Genomic DNA, 17,662 nt, shown 5'->3' on the forward strand with positions numbered 1-17,662 from the left:
CAGGGATGGGCAACTGGAGGCCCGGGGGCCGCATACGGCCCACACCCTCACTTAAAGTGGCCCTCAGTACAACTACATGCATTTGAGCATGAAATCTTAAAAGTGCAGTGTAAAAATGCACAAAATTACTTCTTGAAATTAATGTTGGTCTGCTGTTCTTGCACTGAAAAAAAAAAAGAAATGACAGTAAGTGGTTATTTTTTATTTGCTTCATTTTGTATTCCTATTTATACTGTTATACATGCATTTGAGCATGAAATATGTTAAATTACTGCACTGTAAACATATTTAAAATTGCAGTTTCATCATATCTGCTTAAGTGCACGGTCCTATATGTGGCCCTGTGGTAGTGTCCATGAAAAATTGTGGCCCCCTCCAGCATTTAAGTTGCCCATCCCTGGTCAAGAGTAAGGGATTCATATCACACGGCCTTTGAGACAACATTATGTTATGTTCACATAATAATAATAAAGTATTTTTCTTGACTAGTAATCTTGTATAATCTTTTATTTGTTGTGGATTTGAAGCTAATTAGCTCATTTTACATCTCTTAATTGGCTTTACTCTGGAGCCAGCTCTTGCAGATTAAACAGGCTCTGCGCAGACAGAGCTGAGGCTCCACTGATTAGCATTAAGGCAACATGAATCCCTGTCTAACACCCGGCTCACAGCCAGATTCACCAGTTAAGTGAAAGGTGCGCGAGTTATGCACTTTTAATCGAATTAGCTCCACTGTAAAGAATAAGCACTTGACGCGGGGTGACAACTGTACTAATTTGGCAGCAGCCCGCGGGGAGAGGCCGGTGAATCTGCCCGCCTCGGTGGTCTCACTGCCGGGGAGAGAGAGTGAAGGCTGCCGGCGGGGCTCCGGCTGTAAAGGCTATTTTGAAAAGTGACCTCCCTCTCTCTCCCTCTGTGGACACACACACACACACACACACACACACACACACACACACACACACACAGCTGCTCGGAACCATGACAGAAGATGACGGATACAGTTGTCGCGGACGGACAAGTCAAGTTTAGAGATGGAAAAAAGGTTCATTCTTCCATTATTCCTCTTGTTTTTGAGCTTTAAATTGTTTTTCTATATTTAAAATCAACTGCAGGAATTTACTTTGTCATTTACTGACTCTTTACAAACTTCTCCACAGTGGAAGACTCGGTGCGTCGTTCTTCGGAAGCCCTCTCCGGTCGCAGGTATGCAGCAAACTTTTACTTTTTTTTTTTTTCAACAATCATCTTGTTAGCCCCAGTAAAATGTGCACATTTACACAGCAACAGAAATGTCAGTTCGTTCATCCGTATTAGCACTAATCTCATCAGCTTTTCTGCACTTAAACTAATCACAACTTGTCAATTGGTGCCCTGGCTGTGCGCCACAGCAGCGCGTAACGCAACATATCCGCGTCCACACGTGGACAAGTCACGCTATATTACACCTAAATTGATCGATTTTATTTAATTGACTAATCCACCTTTTAATGGGTGAACATATGAGTGATGTCCCCCATTTTCAAATGAAGATGATCATTTGATTATATATTATTTTTTAGTGCCAATTGGATAATAGTTTAATTAGGCTATTTGAAAGCCATCCAGCTAAAAATGTAAACCGTGACATTGGCACAATGTAACACAAGTTTCTCTCTGCAAGCTTGGCAGAAAATGAAAACAGCATGTCTCGAAACAGAATTGAGTTTCACTTGAGATGCTATGAGGACAGACACTGTGCCTCAGCATACATAAACATGTGGCTCAAGCGGCACTGCTGTGTCCTTGAAGAAAGTGGGTATAATGTTGCCTATGTGTGTGTGTGTGTGTGTGTGTGTGTCCAGTTGTGTGTATTTGTGTGTTGGCTTTCATCATCAGCTGTGCCAGTGGATCAGTTCATTGTTTTAGGGCTTGTTATGACAGCTGTGCCATGAACACACACAGGAACGCAGTGGAGATTAGAAAAAAGTGACTCTGTTGTTGTTCTACGTTCTGCTGTTAATCACAAAATTGACTTTAAAGCTCCTAACTCTGTGTCTCTGCACCAGACTGTCTGTCTCTGCTGGTGTATAAGGAGAAGAAGAAAGGAAAGGAGAAGGCCCACAAGGAGAGGCTCCATGTAACTCTGGAGGTATGTTCAGCTGCAGCACACTGACGACGGGATGTTTGAACTGGGGGGGACGAAGCTCACCAAATTATTTCAACTCAATTAGTTATTTTTCCACTCCATGCCTTGACAAAAAATATGTTTTATTTAAGCATGTTTAAATGAACTGTAGTGTAAACAACAACCAACATATAATTGCAACATGGTCTCACAGAAATCCGTGAAATAGCCACGGATTTTGCTTAACTCAAAATCCGTGGAATAGCCACGGAATCGCTCAAATTTCCGTGAAACTGACACGGATTTCGCTACAATGCAAGTTAATGACAGTCATATCCCGTGGCTATTCCAACATACAAAGTGATTATGTACATTCACTGAGTGAATATTTAGAAAATAAAACATATATTTCTCGCTAGAAATGTGATCAAAATCCATTTTTATGCAGAAACTAAGTCAAAATATTGATTTTTCACTAAAAATGAGAGAACTGTCCGCCATGTTTTTTGTTCTGACCGCTGGGACCTTGAAAGTCACGTGACTTGGAACAAACCAATAGCCACGGGATATGACTGTCATTAACTTGCACTGTAGCGATTCCACGGATTTTGAGTTAAACGAAATCCGTGGCTATTTCACGGATTTCTGTGAGACCAGGTTGTATAATAGAGACAAACCTGTCTTGATTGAGGCTGATAACGCTACGTCCTTTGAGATATTGCATAATAAAATAGAATATTAGTCAAACAATCTAATTTCTCGCAATTTATTCTCTTCCCCCCTCCAGGGGATCTGCGGTGTGGAGCCAGGCCCCGGGTTTGACGGGGTGTCCTACACTCTCTCCATCCTCTGCCTGGCACACACGCTGGTCCTGGGCTTCAACAGCCGTGACGCCCTGCTGGCCTGGGACGCCCGCATCCGCTACAGCCTGGGAGAAGGTCGGTGGTCGGGCCTCGTGTCGGTGTCACAGTCCTGTGTGCTTGTTCAACAGTGGCGGTTCTAGACCAGTTTTACTGTGGGGGCCAAGGAGGGGCCAGTGTTTAATCAGAGGGGCACATTAAAAAATGGCAAAGATGATATTTGAGCATTCAAAACCTTTATTTTAGCTTATTGAAAAATCTCATTTAAGTATATTTGGAAGACACAAATACATTGATTGAAACAATGAGACAGACTCACCAACAATTTTTGTACAACAATGACATTTCTCATTTTTGTGCTTTTATTTTGAAAGTGCAGTACAGTGAGAATTATCTTTATATATATACACTGAAAAAAGAAAATAGTTGAACCAACTTAATTGAATTGTTTCATTTGGTAACACCTAAATGAATTAAGTTCTTTCAAATTAATTTAAAATCAATTGTGTTAATCCAACTTATTAAATTAATTTGAAAGAACTTAATTCATTTAGGTGTTACCAAATGAAACAATTCAATTAAGTTGGTTCAACTATTTTCTTTTTTCAGTGTATATATATATATATATATATACACACACACACACACAAGCTTTTATTGCACAATTTAACTATTATACAATGTACACATTCTGGATTCCTTTTGTCTACAATGAAATATTGTTTAAACAAAAAATAGGTAAGAATTGTTCCGATGTTCATTGTTCATTGTTATAAATTGATAATTTTATCATTAATTTGACACAGGGGCCACAGCAGGGGCCAAGGGCTTCTTCACAGGGCCAGTGGCCCCTGAAGGCCCCTGTGTAGAACCGCCACTGTTGTTGAAGGATGTGATGTGCGGATGATTCATGTACTGCAGGGGAAAGTTGGTTTAGCGGGCTGCAGCTGGATAACACACATCAAGGAATCGTTGCTTTAAGTTGTTTTTGTGGCTGCAAAAAGTAGCAGAAGAAGCAAGGAACCCGGAGAGTTGCATCAAGTTGTTTTCTGTGGATGAGTTTTACTAACAACCCTCTTATAGGGAGTTGTGGATTCAGTAAAAGCATAAATATTTCTTTGTTGAGCCTTAGAATTACATCAGAATATCCATGACCCAGTTTTATTGGCCATAATATGTTTGAAAAGAGCAAAGCCTGAATGTGTCCATATGCATCAACAGTAACACTGTCCTGAAGCCACAAGGGCTGTATGTATAAGTTGCTGTTGTATAAATATGTTAAATATGTACAATGCAGTCTCAGATAGAGATGTATAGAAATGAAGATGTCTCAGTCATCACTTAAAACAACTCCTGCATAGAACTTCTTCAACCAGTTACTCTTCAGGGTCCTTTATTTGGAGAATTGGTGCTTATGGGCAGAGGATGTTTAGGGGGAGATAGCAGGTCAACAAAAAATGTGACATAGAAATGGTGACATCATCTGAAAGCTTTGAACCTGAAGATTAATTTGAGATGCAGCTCTGTACTGTGTGTCAAGTTGTTCTGGTCAAAAATATCTAATAAAAAATGACTTAATGAATTTATTATTTACTTATTGAAACCTATTAGGTTGTTTAAAGGGTTATAACATTATTGGTGGCTTTCTGAAGTTCATTTTCATGTTGAACTATGTCCCATAAGTTGTTGCAGCAATTTTGGGGTTGATCCCATGTACTACACACATTTGGTGCTGAATAATGCAATTTTATTCATGAAACTGTTGTTTTTGCATTAAACTGCATGTCATCAGCATGTATTTAAAGAGGAGACTCGTTATTTTCATTCAGATAGCATGACTTCAGAGTCTATATATTCCTTAGATCTTCTCGTTTTGTATAATATCAGTATCTTCAGTATACTCCTAAAATTGAGCCTGCGACGCCCTCTGGAAGTAAAAAAAAAAAAATGCAAGTTTGCCGGCGGGACCTCTGAATAATAACTGGTTGTAGTGTTGCTAAAAAACACTAAAAAGTCCTCAGGAGGTCACTTATTAAAGGGGATCAATAAAATCACAAGTGGAATTACACAGACAGATAAAATCAGTTTTCCATCACTGTGCTCCTTTTTTATCTGCAAGATCAGCAGCCTCAATGTTCAACAACTTTCTTTTCAAAGGAAAGTGGTTAGCTCAGGGGTAAAGGAGAAGGTTTCATAAGGTCACATGAAAGAAATGTCAAAGGACACGAAATCCCATTTAACATGGGAGAACTTTGGTAGACAGGGTTGTCTTTATACAACTTAAAAGATTTACTTTAAGGGTCAGTCAGGCCCCCAAAACAAAAATACATATTTTTCCTCTCACCTGTATCATATTTGTCAATCTAGATTGTTTTGCTGTCACTTGTTAAGTGTTAGAAAAATGTGTTCTCTTGAATATAATAGAATTAGATGGTACTGGGAATGTGGTGCTCAAAGAGCCAAAAATACATTTGAAAAAACAGAAACCTTTCTTTTCTTTCTCTGTGCAGTGATACAGTTTGTGGGTGTTATTCAGTAGGAAAAAGAAATAGTCCTTGACTCAGCAAGGTCTGTGGATTATGTTGAGTAACTGGGTCATGATTTCTGAAAAGAGACATTGCTGTTGAGTTTGTCAAAAGTATTTTGTTTTTATTTTGGGCTTTGAGCACCAGCAGTGAAGTGACATCTAGTTCCATTATATTCAAGAGAAGGCAGACATCTCTATTGGCAACCTGCACCAAGACATTAGCCGTGTTTCCATGAGGGGAAAGAGTCTCAGGCCACGCCCTGTCAAACGGACGCTCACTCAGAGTGTCTCCATTACAAAAAAAAGGGATTTTAGAGACTCTGGAGGTGACGTATGGTTTTGGATCGTTGCATAATCGATTGGCGACAGTTTCGACCGTGATGTCACAAACGTTACGGATTAAACAGGGAGACCAACTGTGGCCGCCGTCGCTAACTGTGCACAATGTCCGCTGCTGATCATAAACAAACCAGCATGACTAATTATGCACAGTGTCTCCGCTGATGATAAACAAATGGGCATGCTAGCTGCACACAAAGTGTCCACCGCTGATCGTGGTGCTTGTTGAAAATTGAAAAGAGCTGGCACAGAACTCTCCAGCAATACAGCGGGGATTTGCGGGACCTCACTATGAAAGGGGCTTATGCTTATTGTTGCTTGTGACTACTCGCTACTTCGCAGGCTTTTAGAAATGGCGTGTGTTGTTTTGGCTACTACATCACATCCTGCTTAGCATTCTATCCAATCAGCAACCAGGCTTTTTTCAGGGGAGAAAAAAGACCCTGCCAAAAAAAAGTCTGGTAAAAAGACCGTTTGGGACGGCTCATATTCAAATTAGGGGCGTTTTTGTGAGTTAGAGCCGCCTCATTCCAGGTATTCGACTGTAATGGAAACACCCTTAATCGAGATTGATATATCCCAATACAGGTAAGAGGGGAAATATGCATTTTTAAATTTTTGGTGCACTGTCCCTTTAATACTAAGAATAGTACGGTGTGCTCTGAAGAAAAGTTTTTAAGAAATGCTGCAACTAAATTGTTAGTGTCGTGTGTTATTGTTACCTCCAGCTCCACTTAGCCTTTAGAGGTTTCTCCTGTATAATTAGTTTGCAAGAAGAGTAAAAGTCAATCTTTTTTCAGGTCCTGTCCTGCTAAATTCTTTGGAGGCTTTATTTAAACTCCTCCACCTGCTCTATTGATACCGTCCCAGCCAAATAGCTCAATGAAGTCTTAAACACAAAGCATTTTATCTGTTGTAACTCTGGCACTCTGTTATAAGTTCACAGAAGTTCATTTAAGAATTCTAACTTGGACCCTTCACAAAAAACGTTATATCTCTGTCCAAACTTTCTTTTTTAACTTTTAAGTTAAGAAATGTCCTCTCTATTATCATGAATTTTAATAACTTATTTAAATGGCTGCAGCCTGATTTGTAGCTGTACTTCACAGTCAGTCTGTGTTTGAATTACCATTTTCTGTGCAGCACCAGGCAGTACTGTCACTATTTATATTTCTAAACATTTTTTGAATGGGTCATTTTTCTTTCTCCTCATTCCAAATTATCACCTGCAGGATACTTCTGTGGCTTCATCGTACCTTTTAATCATATCACCCACAAGCATTCTGTTCCTCCGTCACAATATGAATGTCGCATTATTTTATCTCCTTGTAAAACCCACAAACTGCAGTTTTGCTGATATTATGAGCTCATGCTGGAGAGTGTTTTCCAGCTGAATAACAGCCACTCTCTTCTATTAGTTCTTCCAGCCTGTAAAAAATAAAATCCACAGCACATTAAAAATGTTATCTTCAATGTAAAACCCAGGGCTAAGAATCCCATTTTAACTATTAAACACACAGTTTGTAGCTGTGCTTTCTGTAGCTGAGAATAGTTTTACACATATTTCCTCTTGTGGATCACTACAGCTCTTTACCCAACAAAAGTCTATTTCATGCCTGCAGATTGTCCACAATGCTGCCGGCCGAATGTTGAAACCATTTCACCTCAATTTACCCTTCTTGCAAGTTGTGCATACAGTGCTGTTAACATTTTCCAAAGCGTACTGATTTCCTACCTTCAAGGCAGCATTTGGTTATACATAATTTCATTATGCTAAAAAAAACGCTTGCTTAGCCCTTCAGTCTGTTCTGCAGGCTAAGGTAAAGAGAGGTGAGCTCACTCTATTAAGTCTCTACATAAAATTAATTTTATATGAAAGTTCTTGCCGTATATTTTACTCAATCCTTCATTTTGTACTAAATCGTGTTTGTCTTGCAGCTATAACTTGTTTAAAAAGCTCCGCTCATGTTGTACTGTACATACTATACACAGTGACACTGTGCAGAAGCAGTTTGGCTGTGAGAGGGAGAGGCAGACCTTGGCACAGAAAAGTGCCATCTGCACAACATGAGGAATGACAAACTGCAGCCAGCAGAGCTTAAAGAACTGCTTCATCATCATTACCACAGCCATCACTTACTCTGTACATGAGTGTTCAAGTGTGTGTTTGATGCCCTGTTGGTTTGTTTCTATGTTCCGCTTCATTTGTTTTGTGATTTATGTGCTTTATGATCAGTGATACTTTGATCGTCTTGAAGTCATTATGACAAAGTGTGTAAAACATGCATCCATCAACCCATCCAATACATTTGCACTTTTAATGTACATTTTAGATGCACAGTGCAGTTGTTCACATGTATACCTGCACTTGAATAGATGAACAATCTATGATAACCAATAATCTGCCTTTCACTTTAATTGTTTTTAATGTTTTTGCATGTGTTTGGTCTGTACTGTTTCGTGTTTTTTCTGTACTCTCGACATCATTGCAATTGAGGGTTTGCCCTCAATGATTCCTCAAGAAAATAAATAAAGGATAAATTAATCAAATCATGACCAATGAATAAACCAGGGATGGACAAATTAGAATTAAGGCTACGTTTACATAATGACGAGCGTTTTCAGGAGGAAATCTGCTGCATACGGTGACGCAAAAGTGTGTGGAATTGGATTGTATGCATGCCAGGTGGCATCACTTAAAGCGATAAGAGCATCTTTGGGCATGCGGAAGTTTTCACGCCACACATTTTCATCAGCTACTCCTTCCACAAAGTTCTCCACCATCCACTAGATCCCCCAGGTCTCCTCCAAAGCCGTCTGGCTCGCCTCCAACCAATTGGTGCATCCAAAAATTTGATGGACGTAATTCCAGATCCTTCTCTGTTCACTAATACTACCTGTACATATCCTGTACATTTGGTGGAGACACTCCTGTGAGTTTATTAGAGCTGCCAGAGCAGCTTGAAGGTCCGACGCATGGAAATAATCCCACGTTTGTTTATTTTCCTGTACTGGAGCATGTATGTGATGTAAACACATACGTGACGTGAGCAGATCTGAGCAGAGTTTTGCATCTTGTCAGTGTAGACGACACGCTATGGTGGAGCGGATTACAGTTTTCCACTCTGGAGGGTGGTTTCAGATTTTTGCATTTTTAAGCCCCAAAAACGCTGTCACCGTCTAAACGAAAGGCACTTCCGGTAAAATATTTTGACGTTTTTACCCGCAAGTGTCCTCGTGTAAACGGGGCCTAAAACTGACTGAAAATAAGCTAAAACCTGGCAATGTAGACCTCTAATTAATTCAATTCATTTCAATTAAACTTTATTTATAGAGTGCATTTCATGCACAAGGCAGACTCAATGTGCTTCAAAGTGGATATACATAATTACAGTTAAAAAACAAAACAAAACAAAAACAAACAAACAATTATATTTATTATACTTAAGTCTGAGATTTTCTCAAATCATCCCTGGGAAAAACTTTACTTGATTTACGTAAAAAACAAAGTACATTCCAGATGACAACAATTCAAAATGTCTTCTCTCCTCTCTGCCTCTCTGTTCCCTTCAGTTCACAGGTTCAGTGTCAATGTGGAGCCAGGCACCAAACTGGAAAGTGGCCCCGCCTCCCTGCACCTGTGCAACAACCTATTGGTCCTCACCAGAGGCGTCCCTCCTGTCGTCATTGGCCACTGGAAGTTGTCGGCATTGCGTCGTTATGGTGCCGTGCCTAACGGCTTCGTGTTTGAGGGCGGGACTCGCTGCGGATACTGTAAGTAACTCCCAGACTGATGAGGTTTTACTGCTGTGTGAATTTAGACACTGAGGCACACAGTCAAAAAGGGCAAAACTTTAACACTAATAGCTGAAAGTAAAGCTAATGTTCAGTACCTCACATTCCTATCTCTGTTGTTGTTGTTGTTGTTGTTTTATTTTTAGGTAACTTGACAAGGCTAGATGACTTAATGGTTAAGGGAACTTCTATCAGAGCTACAGTATTTAAAATGTGGAAATAATCACATTTTAATGTCAGTCCATCAGAATCAAAGAACTTATATGTTCATATTTTACACCAATATTCAAACCTCCTGAGCTCTTTTGTGTGTATATACAAGACAGGCCAAAACCAGTATGGATTCTTTGGATTTTTGGATGTATTTACTACATGATCAGACTTTACCTTGATTGAATTTAACCATTTTCCTCAATTTACCTTTAGGTATAAATTGATGTTACCAGACCAGCGCTGAATAAATGATAACAAAGAAAATAAGTTTTAGGGTTGAGAAGATTTGGAAGAGTCACAACTTCAGTGCAAAAGTAAAAAAACTAATCACAGTTTGAATTTTTCACTTTAGCTCTTTGGCCTTTGAGAGTTTGGATATAAAAATCCCAATAAATGTCAACTGTTCATATCTCTGACAAAAGAAACAAGAGTACAGATTTATACATTAAGGAAATAAGGATACACAAAGTCTAAGCAATAAAAACCCAAAAGACCTGATAATTAGAGTAAAATGTGTTCTAATAAGTGACTCTATTTATAATAATCACATTTATTTTGTTGCAAAATATAGCAATGAAACTATGATCTTTTTTTGTACAAATTTGATCTTGCTTCCAAACTTCAAACAATTATTACACAATTACATTACAGCATTTATGCAGAGAATAACATGAAGTCATTCATCCTAACATGATTATAATGTATATTAACATGAATATTATATACATTAAGTAGTACAAGACATGAATATTATAGAATAGTATACAAGGTAAGAATAAAATGTACCATGATGTTCAATACAGATGTATTAACATGCTTGAGTTCAACTTAACATGATTTCCTAATTTCATAGAAGGCTATTGCAACATAATATTATGACGAAAAACTGCTTCTCTCAGTTTCAGTTTAAAACTCGACGCTCCACTTTATGTTTTGTTTTAATCTTGCAGGGCAGACAAATGAAAACTTAGATTTCTGAAATAAATATTTTCTTGACTTTGAGATTTTAGTAGCTTGTTTCCTGTATAAATTGAATATTATACCTAAACATGCCTTTAACTTTTGGGAAAGTGCTTGTAAGTTAAATGGATGATTTGGATTTTTTAAAGTACATTGATCAGCTTCCGTGTCAGTTCTCCTGCCTGCTCATCCAAACTGAGGACATGCTGACTGCCTTCTACTGTAGGTTATACTCTGACTCTGGATAAATCCATCACACAACTCCAATTCAGACTATCACTTTAAGAGTTCATTTTATTAGCTGCACTGGAGGGTCACAAAACCCATGAGAATGCATTCAACCAGCAGAGACTGATGATCAGAGTAAAAGTGAGAGCGAGTGAACTTTAAAGTCTAACCAACCGAGAGCTGTCAGGACCAGTAACTTTGTCAATGTGATATACAACCACTGCAGCACAGTTGTCTAAATCCCACCTTTTTTAAAGTGCTTAACTTTTTAGATAAATACCTGCTTCTTGTAGTTCTCCCCGGTGCTCACAGGTTGATAGATCTGTCATTTAACACTAACAGACTCACATAAAAACCTGTGATTTACTGCAGGTGTTTATAGGGTAACTTTATCCACCTGAGAAATAACTTTCTGTGTTTGAACCCACCACTCTGTACGCCTGCCCACCAAATAATACCAAGGGTGTGTTTGTGTGGTTGCCAGGGTTTAGGTATCCTCTGAATGTCCAGTCGATGTGGGCATGAATGCAAAGAATGAGAGGCAGTTTTATTTTTTATGCTGTGTGTGTGTGTGTGTGTGTGTGTTCTTGTACTTCCTACATAGTGAGGACCAGAACACGTTTTTAACCAACAGAGTGTGGACATTTTTGCAAAGTGAGGACATTTCGGCCGGTCCTCACTTCTTTAAAGGCTTTTTTGAGATTTCAGACTTTGTTTTAAGGGTTAAAGGTTACATGATAATGATAATTAACTGAAACTGTATTGTGTGGTTAGAAAACGAACTAAAATTATAGTGAAAATGTCCTTCATTTTCGTCTTTGTCAACTTTTTTCATACATAATGGATAAGGCAAAGGAAATAAAGGCAAAATTTACTGTGACCTCTTTTAATCTCCCAGCCAACAAATACCCCATTACAAAAACACTAAAAACTAACACGAAAATTAAACTAAATCTAAAGCATTAAAAAAAAGATACTAAACTAAAACTAACAAACTCACTCTAAAAGCTCATTAAAACTAACTGAATTTGAAAGCAGAAATTCACAACAAAATTAAAACTAATGAAAAATCCAAAACTATTATAGCCTTGCAAGGGAATTCACCATACAATGAGGGCCCTCACAAAGATAGAAGTACAAGAATGTGTTTGTGTGTGTGTGTGTGTGTGTGTGTGTGTTACAGAGAGACATGGACAGCAAGATAAGTGTTAAATGGAATGGTTTTAAAGTGTTTATTGTAGGGAAACTTGCCAACAGCTGCTGGGTGTCTGATTTTATTAAGATACCTGAAATTGTTTCTTTTTTTCTCTCTCGTCAGTATAGTGAGACATTTTGTTTCACAAGTGTTGGTGTTAAGAGAAAGTTCCTGCATGCACTCATGAGATGTGTGCAAACAGTCTCATGGCTCCTACAGGAATAACCACGAGGGCCACAGGCTCTGGTTTCACGGTTCTGATGAGCTGCATCTATAAATACCAGGCTTCTCTGTAGTGGTCACTCAGCCAATCAGGTAGCGCCTGCTGGCTGGACTGCCTGTCACAGTATTCGCCTCCACCTCATCTACATATTACCCAGCAGACACCAGGGCAGCAGAGAGAGGCCCTCTTGGCATGGCTGCAGAGACAGAGTGACAGAAAGAGAGAGATGTGAGAGTCAAATCGGCAAGTGACATTCCTTACATGAGTGCACGGTAAAACACAGTGTTGGCTTACATTTATACTCATTTAGTGGGTACACATGAGTTTTGTCTGGTTTCACCCAAAGGAGCATTTCTTTTAGGTAATTAAGATAGAATGTATATAAATAATGGACGTAGTGACCATGATGTCACCCGTTGGTTTGTGGCCCGTTGGAAGCATCCAGTTCATCGTTACACTCGTCTCCATCTTGCGTCGCCATCTTGTTTCTGATACGGGGAGCAGACCATATCTGGACTGTGGAGGAGGAGAGGGATCTGATCACTGACTGCAGCCTCTCTACACCTCAACCTGACTGAGAGAAGCTGCTGCTAATTCATGTTAGCATTAATTGGAGCATTAACTGGGATGTTAGGCAAAAAACGAAAACAAAATGTATGTTACTTACCTCAGAAAACTGAGCAGCGACTCCTTGGAGTGTCTGTTAGTCCAACCAAACGCTGAACAAGACATTTAATGAACAAAACGTTCAAATAAACTGTCATTAAGTGAAAATACAGTGAAAGGGTCAAAGTTATGAGACCAACCCGCTAAACGTCCTTTTTTATATCTATATAACTTTATATATAACTTTGACGCGTTGCCGTGGATACGCATTGTTCTGCTTCTCTCCTGATGACGGCTCGTCTTGTCAGTGACCTGTCAATCAAAGGTAGCCACGGCCCAAATCATACGATTCTTTATCTTCTATTTTCTTCTGAATGGGGCTATTATTAACACTATTAATAGCAAATTGTCTTGAAGAAGATTTTTACTAGGATTGAGACCATAGTGTTGTCCTAAAAAAATTTCTGAGGTAATAAATCAAGTGAGAAGTTTTCTCATTTTGCATCGAAATTAATGGACAGAAATGTTTTTGCAGCCACCATCAGCGCCCCCTGCTGGATTTTTGGTAGAATGCATCTTAAGGCACTTCCTGGTTTGCCTCCCAGCTCAGAACCGGAGGTTGCCGTCTCGTATTTACCAAGCAGTAACCTTTAGGTCTGAAGCGCCTCATTCTTTCTAATGGCCAACAGGGGGCGACTGCATTCCAGAAGTCTGATTTTATAGAAATCTGTGAGAAAATTACTTCTCACTTGATTAATTCCCTCAGTAAATATTTAACGAAGAAGCTTTTGGTTTAAATCGCTAGTTTCAAGTTTTTGGTACAGCATGGTGCTCATTTTGTAAATAATGATCCCATTTACAGTAAAATTGATGATAAAGCAGGTGATTGCTACCTGACAGGCCACTAAAACTTATAACTTTGACCTCTTCAGTGTGTTTTCAGTTCATAAAAGTTAATTGTCATACATCAGTGTGTTCCGTTGTATTAAAAGACACTTTTGTTGGACAGCTCTTTCATTTCAAAATGTGAATTATTAACGAATGGTACAGAATAATTACTGTGTAATATTAGTTTTCTCTTTTTAAGTACTCGTCTTTGAACCACTGTGTTATCCTCTTAGCTCCCTAATTTCCCTTGAGGCCTTTTTGCTTGAACAAATCAGTAAGCGGGTCCTTTGGTCATCTAATGCTGCTGTGTAAAAATATTTTACCCTTGACTGCCACTGTGCTCTCTGCTGCAGCTGCACTCTGAAAGTCAGCTGTGCCGTGGATGGCAGAGTTTAAGGCATCCACCACAGTGACAGGACAAGCCTTTCTACTGCCATACACACACACACACACACACACACACACACACACACATTCTTGTACTTCTATCTTTGTGAGGGCCCTCATTGGAACAGTGAATTCCCTTGCAAGGTTATTATATAATATATAATTGTTTTGGATTTTTCATTAGTTTTAGTTTTAATTTTGTTGTGAATTTTTGTTTTCAATTTCAGTTAGTTTTAATGGATTTTTAGAGTGAGTTTGCTAGCTTTAGTTTAGTATTTTTTTTAAAAAATGCTTTAGTTTTAGTTTTAGTTTTTATTAGTTTTAGTGTTAGTTTTAGTTTTTTGTAATGGGGTATTTGTTGGGTGGGAGATAAAAAGAGGTCACAGTTATTTTGCCTTTATTTCCTTTGCTTATCCATCTTCATTATGTATGAAAAAACAAAGACGAAAACGAACATTTTCACTATAATTTTAGTTTTGTAACCACACAATACAGTTTCAGTTAATTGTCATTATCATGTAACCTTTAACCCTTAAAACAAAGTCTGAAATCTCAAAAAGCCTTTAAAGAAGTGAGGACCGGCCGAAATGTCCTCACTTTGCAAAAATGTCCCCACTCTGTTGGTTAAAAACGTGTTGTGGTCCTCACTATGTAGGAAGTACAAGAACACACACACACACACCTCCTGACTGCCAACCTAGCAGTCCTGTGGGAGTGGGCAGTCGTGCCGTGCAAAGCCTTTTACTAGACAGTAATCAGTTGATCTGAAGTCTCCATGGATGTCTGTTGGACATGTGCTTTTGACTGCACAGTCACATGGGCAGTGTGAATCAGTACACACAGATATCTGTTCACCAGCTTCCATTCAATGTGATAATGAGGTCACGCTGTTCTGTAATCGATGATGTTTGGATCAGAGCCGTGTCTTAGCTAGATGGATATTTTCGGGCTTATCGGGTCCACACGTGTTCCTGCTGACCCTGTAACTCCTCTCTCTCTCTCTCTCTCTCTCTCTCTCTCTCTCTCACACACACACACACACACAGAGATTCTTGTACTTCTATCTTTGTGAGGGCCCTCATAGTAATAGTGAATTCCCTTGCAAGGTTATAATAGTTTTGAATCTTTTATTAGTTTTAGTTTTAATTTCGTCGTGAATTTTTGTTTTCAAATTCAGTTAGTTTTAATTAGTTTTTAGAGTGAATTTGCTAGTTTTAGTTGAGTTTTTACTAGTTTTAGTTTTTGTAATGGGGTATTTGTTGGGTGGGAGATTAAAAGAGGTCACAGTAAATTTTGACCTTATTTCCTTTGTCTTATCCATCTTAATCATGTTAGAAAAAAGTTGACAAAGACGAAAACAAAGGACGTTTTCACTATAATTTTAGTTAGTTTTAGTTAGTTTTGAAACCACACAATACAGTTTCAGTTAATAATAATTTTTAAACTCTTTTTTTTTTTAAACATTTTTATTTCTATTTCAGTTAAAAAATATGTTTTTTCAATTCTAGTTTACGTTATTTCCTTTCGTTAATTATAATTACCTTGTTCCCTATAGCCCCTTACCCTAACCCTTAACCTAACCTTCACCATCACAACTAAACGCCCAACATTAACCCTAACATAAACCTGATTGTAACCTTTAACCCTAACACAAAGTCTGAAATCTCAAAAAAGCCTTTAAAGAAGTGAGGACCGGCCGAAAAGTCCTCACTTTGCAAAAATGTCCTCACTCTGTTGGTTAAAAACGTGTTCTGGTCCTCACTATATAGGAAGTACAATAACACACACACACACACACACACACACACACACACACACACACACACACACACACACACACACACACACAGAGCGTATCAGAGCTACGGTGCAGACACAGTAATAAACTATCCTCTGCAGAGGTTGGATGGCTGTCAGCCCTTGTGATCTAGATAAAAGCAGTTTTAAGCTGACGTGCAATGTCAGCAATCTTTCCATGTCCCTCAGCGGACATAAACACACACACACCTCGTACGGTAGTACAGTAGCATGCTGATGCACGTGTGAGGTTGTTCTTCTCTAGAGATCATTAGACTCGGGACTACGTCAGTTAGGGTACCCTGTACATTTGCACTCACGTAGTTTACTTTCTGTTCCTCCACTAGGTTTACTGGTTGAGCCACCATTGTATTGTGTTGAAAAGCCCTGTAGAACCTGATAATGTAATAAATTCCTGATAATGTAATAACCCCGATAATGTAATAAAAATCTGCACTTGAGTCCATTGAAAATGTAATAAAACCTGATAATGTAATAACTTCCCGATAATGTAATAAAGTGCATTTCCCAATAATGTAATACACTTTTTACCAATAATGTAATAAAGTATAACATTAATAGAAGGTTTTTGGTCTTTTAAGGTTTTTGGCGGAAAATTCAATATGGCCAAAAAACCCCATTACTACATTATTACATAACCACCCATTACTAAAAACGGATGAACGGGTCAAAAGTAAATAAACATTCAACTTTGACCTGTTGGTGGCGCTAGAGCTCTTGAGCTAGAGTTGATACACAGTATCACCACTTGAAACCAAGTAATGGGTGGTCTGCTGTTAAATTATTACAATATTGGGGAATTATTACATTATCAGGACTTGCGAAATGAAGGCTAACCTGATAATGTAATAACCTCCCATTAATGTTATACTTTATTACATTATTGGTAAAAAAAAAAAGTGTATTACATTATTGGGAAATGCACTTTATTACATTATCGGGAAGTTATTACATTATCAGGTTTTATTACTTTATTATTATTATTATGGCAGCAACAGTATATATAATAATATTATATATACTGTTGCTGCCGTTATTACTATTTTTACTATATACTGTAATATACTACTATTATTAATATTAATATTAATAATAATAGTAGTAGTAGTAATAGTAGTAGTAATAATATTAATTACATAGCAATGTAACTGTAGAAAGTTGCAGCATAGTTAGTTATATAAACCTGTTAGCTTGAGTAAACCAGTGCAGAGGATGGTAAGTCTCTTGTCAGAACAAATAAGATAAAAAATGTCCCAAAGCAGGCAGTAATTTGGTTTGCTTGGTGTAATCTGACAGAAAAGCTGCTTATTTTTGTGTTCAGTATAATTCACCAAAGCTGCAATAAGAAAATAAGATCTGCCTCTTTTCAGATGAGCTGCCACGAGGCTGAACTCAGCATATTTGTGAGAAAAATAAATGAGGATCGGGTCCAACAAGTCCTCTTGGTGTATAACAGATAAAAAATATGAATATGACTGCCAAAAAAATACCCTCAGAGAAAATTACAGAAAATTCA

The 17,662-nt window shown here is 38.3% G+C and overlaps 1 protein-coding gene across 1 annotated transcript in view; it reads left to right on the forward strand.

The window, feature by feature from the left end:
* The first annotated feature begins 991 nt into the window (after positions 1 to 991).
* dok7b (docking protein 7b) overlaps positions 992 to 17,662 on the forward strand; it is a 38,955-nt gene continuing 22,284 nt past the window's right edge. The window contains exons 1-5 of the mRNA XM_059357246.1: positions 992 to 1,045; positions 1,161 to 1,206; positions 2,049 to 2,131; positions 2,895 to 3,045; positions 9,407 to 9,607. Of these exons, the coding sequence (XP_059213229.1) occupies positions 992 to 1,045; positions 1,161 to 1,206; positions 2,049 to 2,131; positions 2,895 to 3,045; positions 9,407 to 9,607 (535 nt within the window). The remainder of the gene's footprint in view (positions 1,046 to 1,160; positions 1,207 to 2,048; positions 2,132 to 2,894; positions 3,046 to 9,406; positions 9,608 to 17,662) is intronic.

This window comes from Centropristis striata, chromosome 1 (assembly GCF_030273125.1).
Source record: "Centropristis striata isolate RG_2023a ecotype Rhode Island chromosome 1, C.striata_1.0, whole genome shotgun sequence".
NCBI lineage: Eukaryota > Metazoa > Chordata > Actinopteri > Perciformes > Serranidae > Centropristis > Centropristis striata.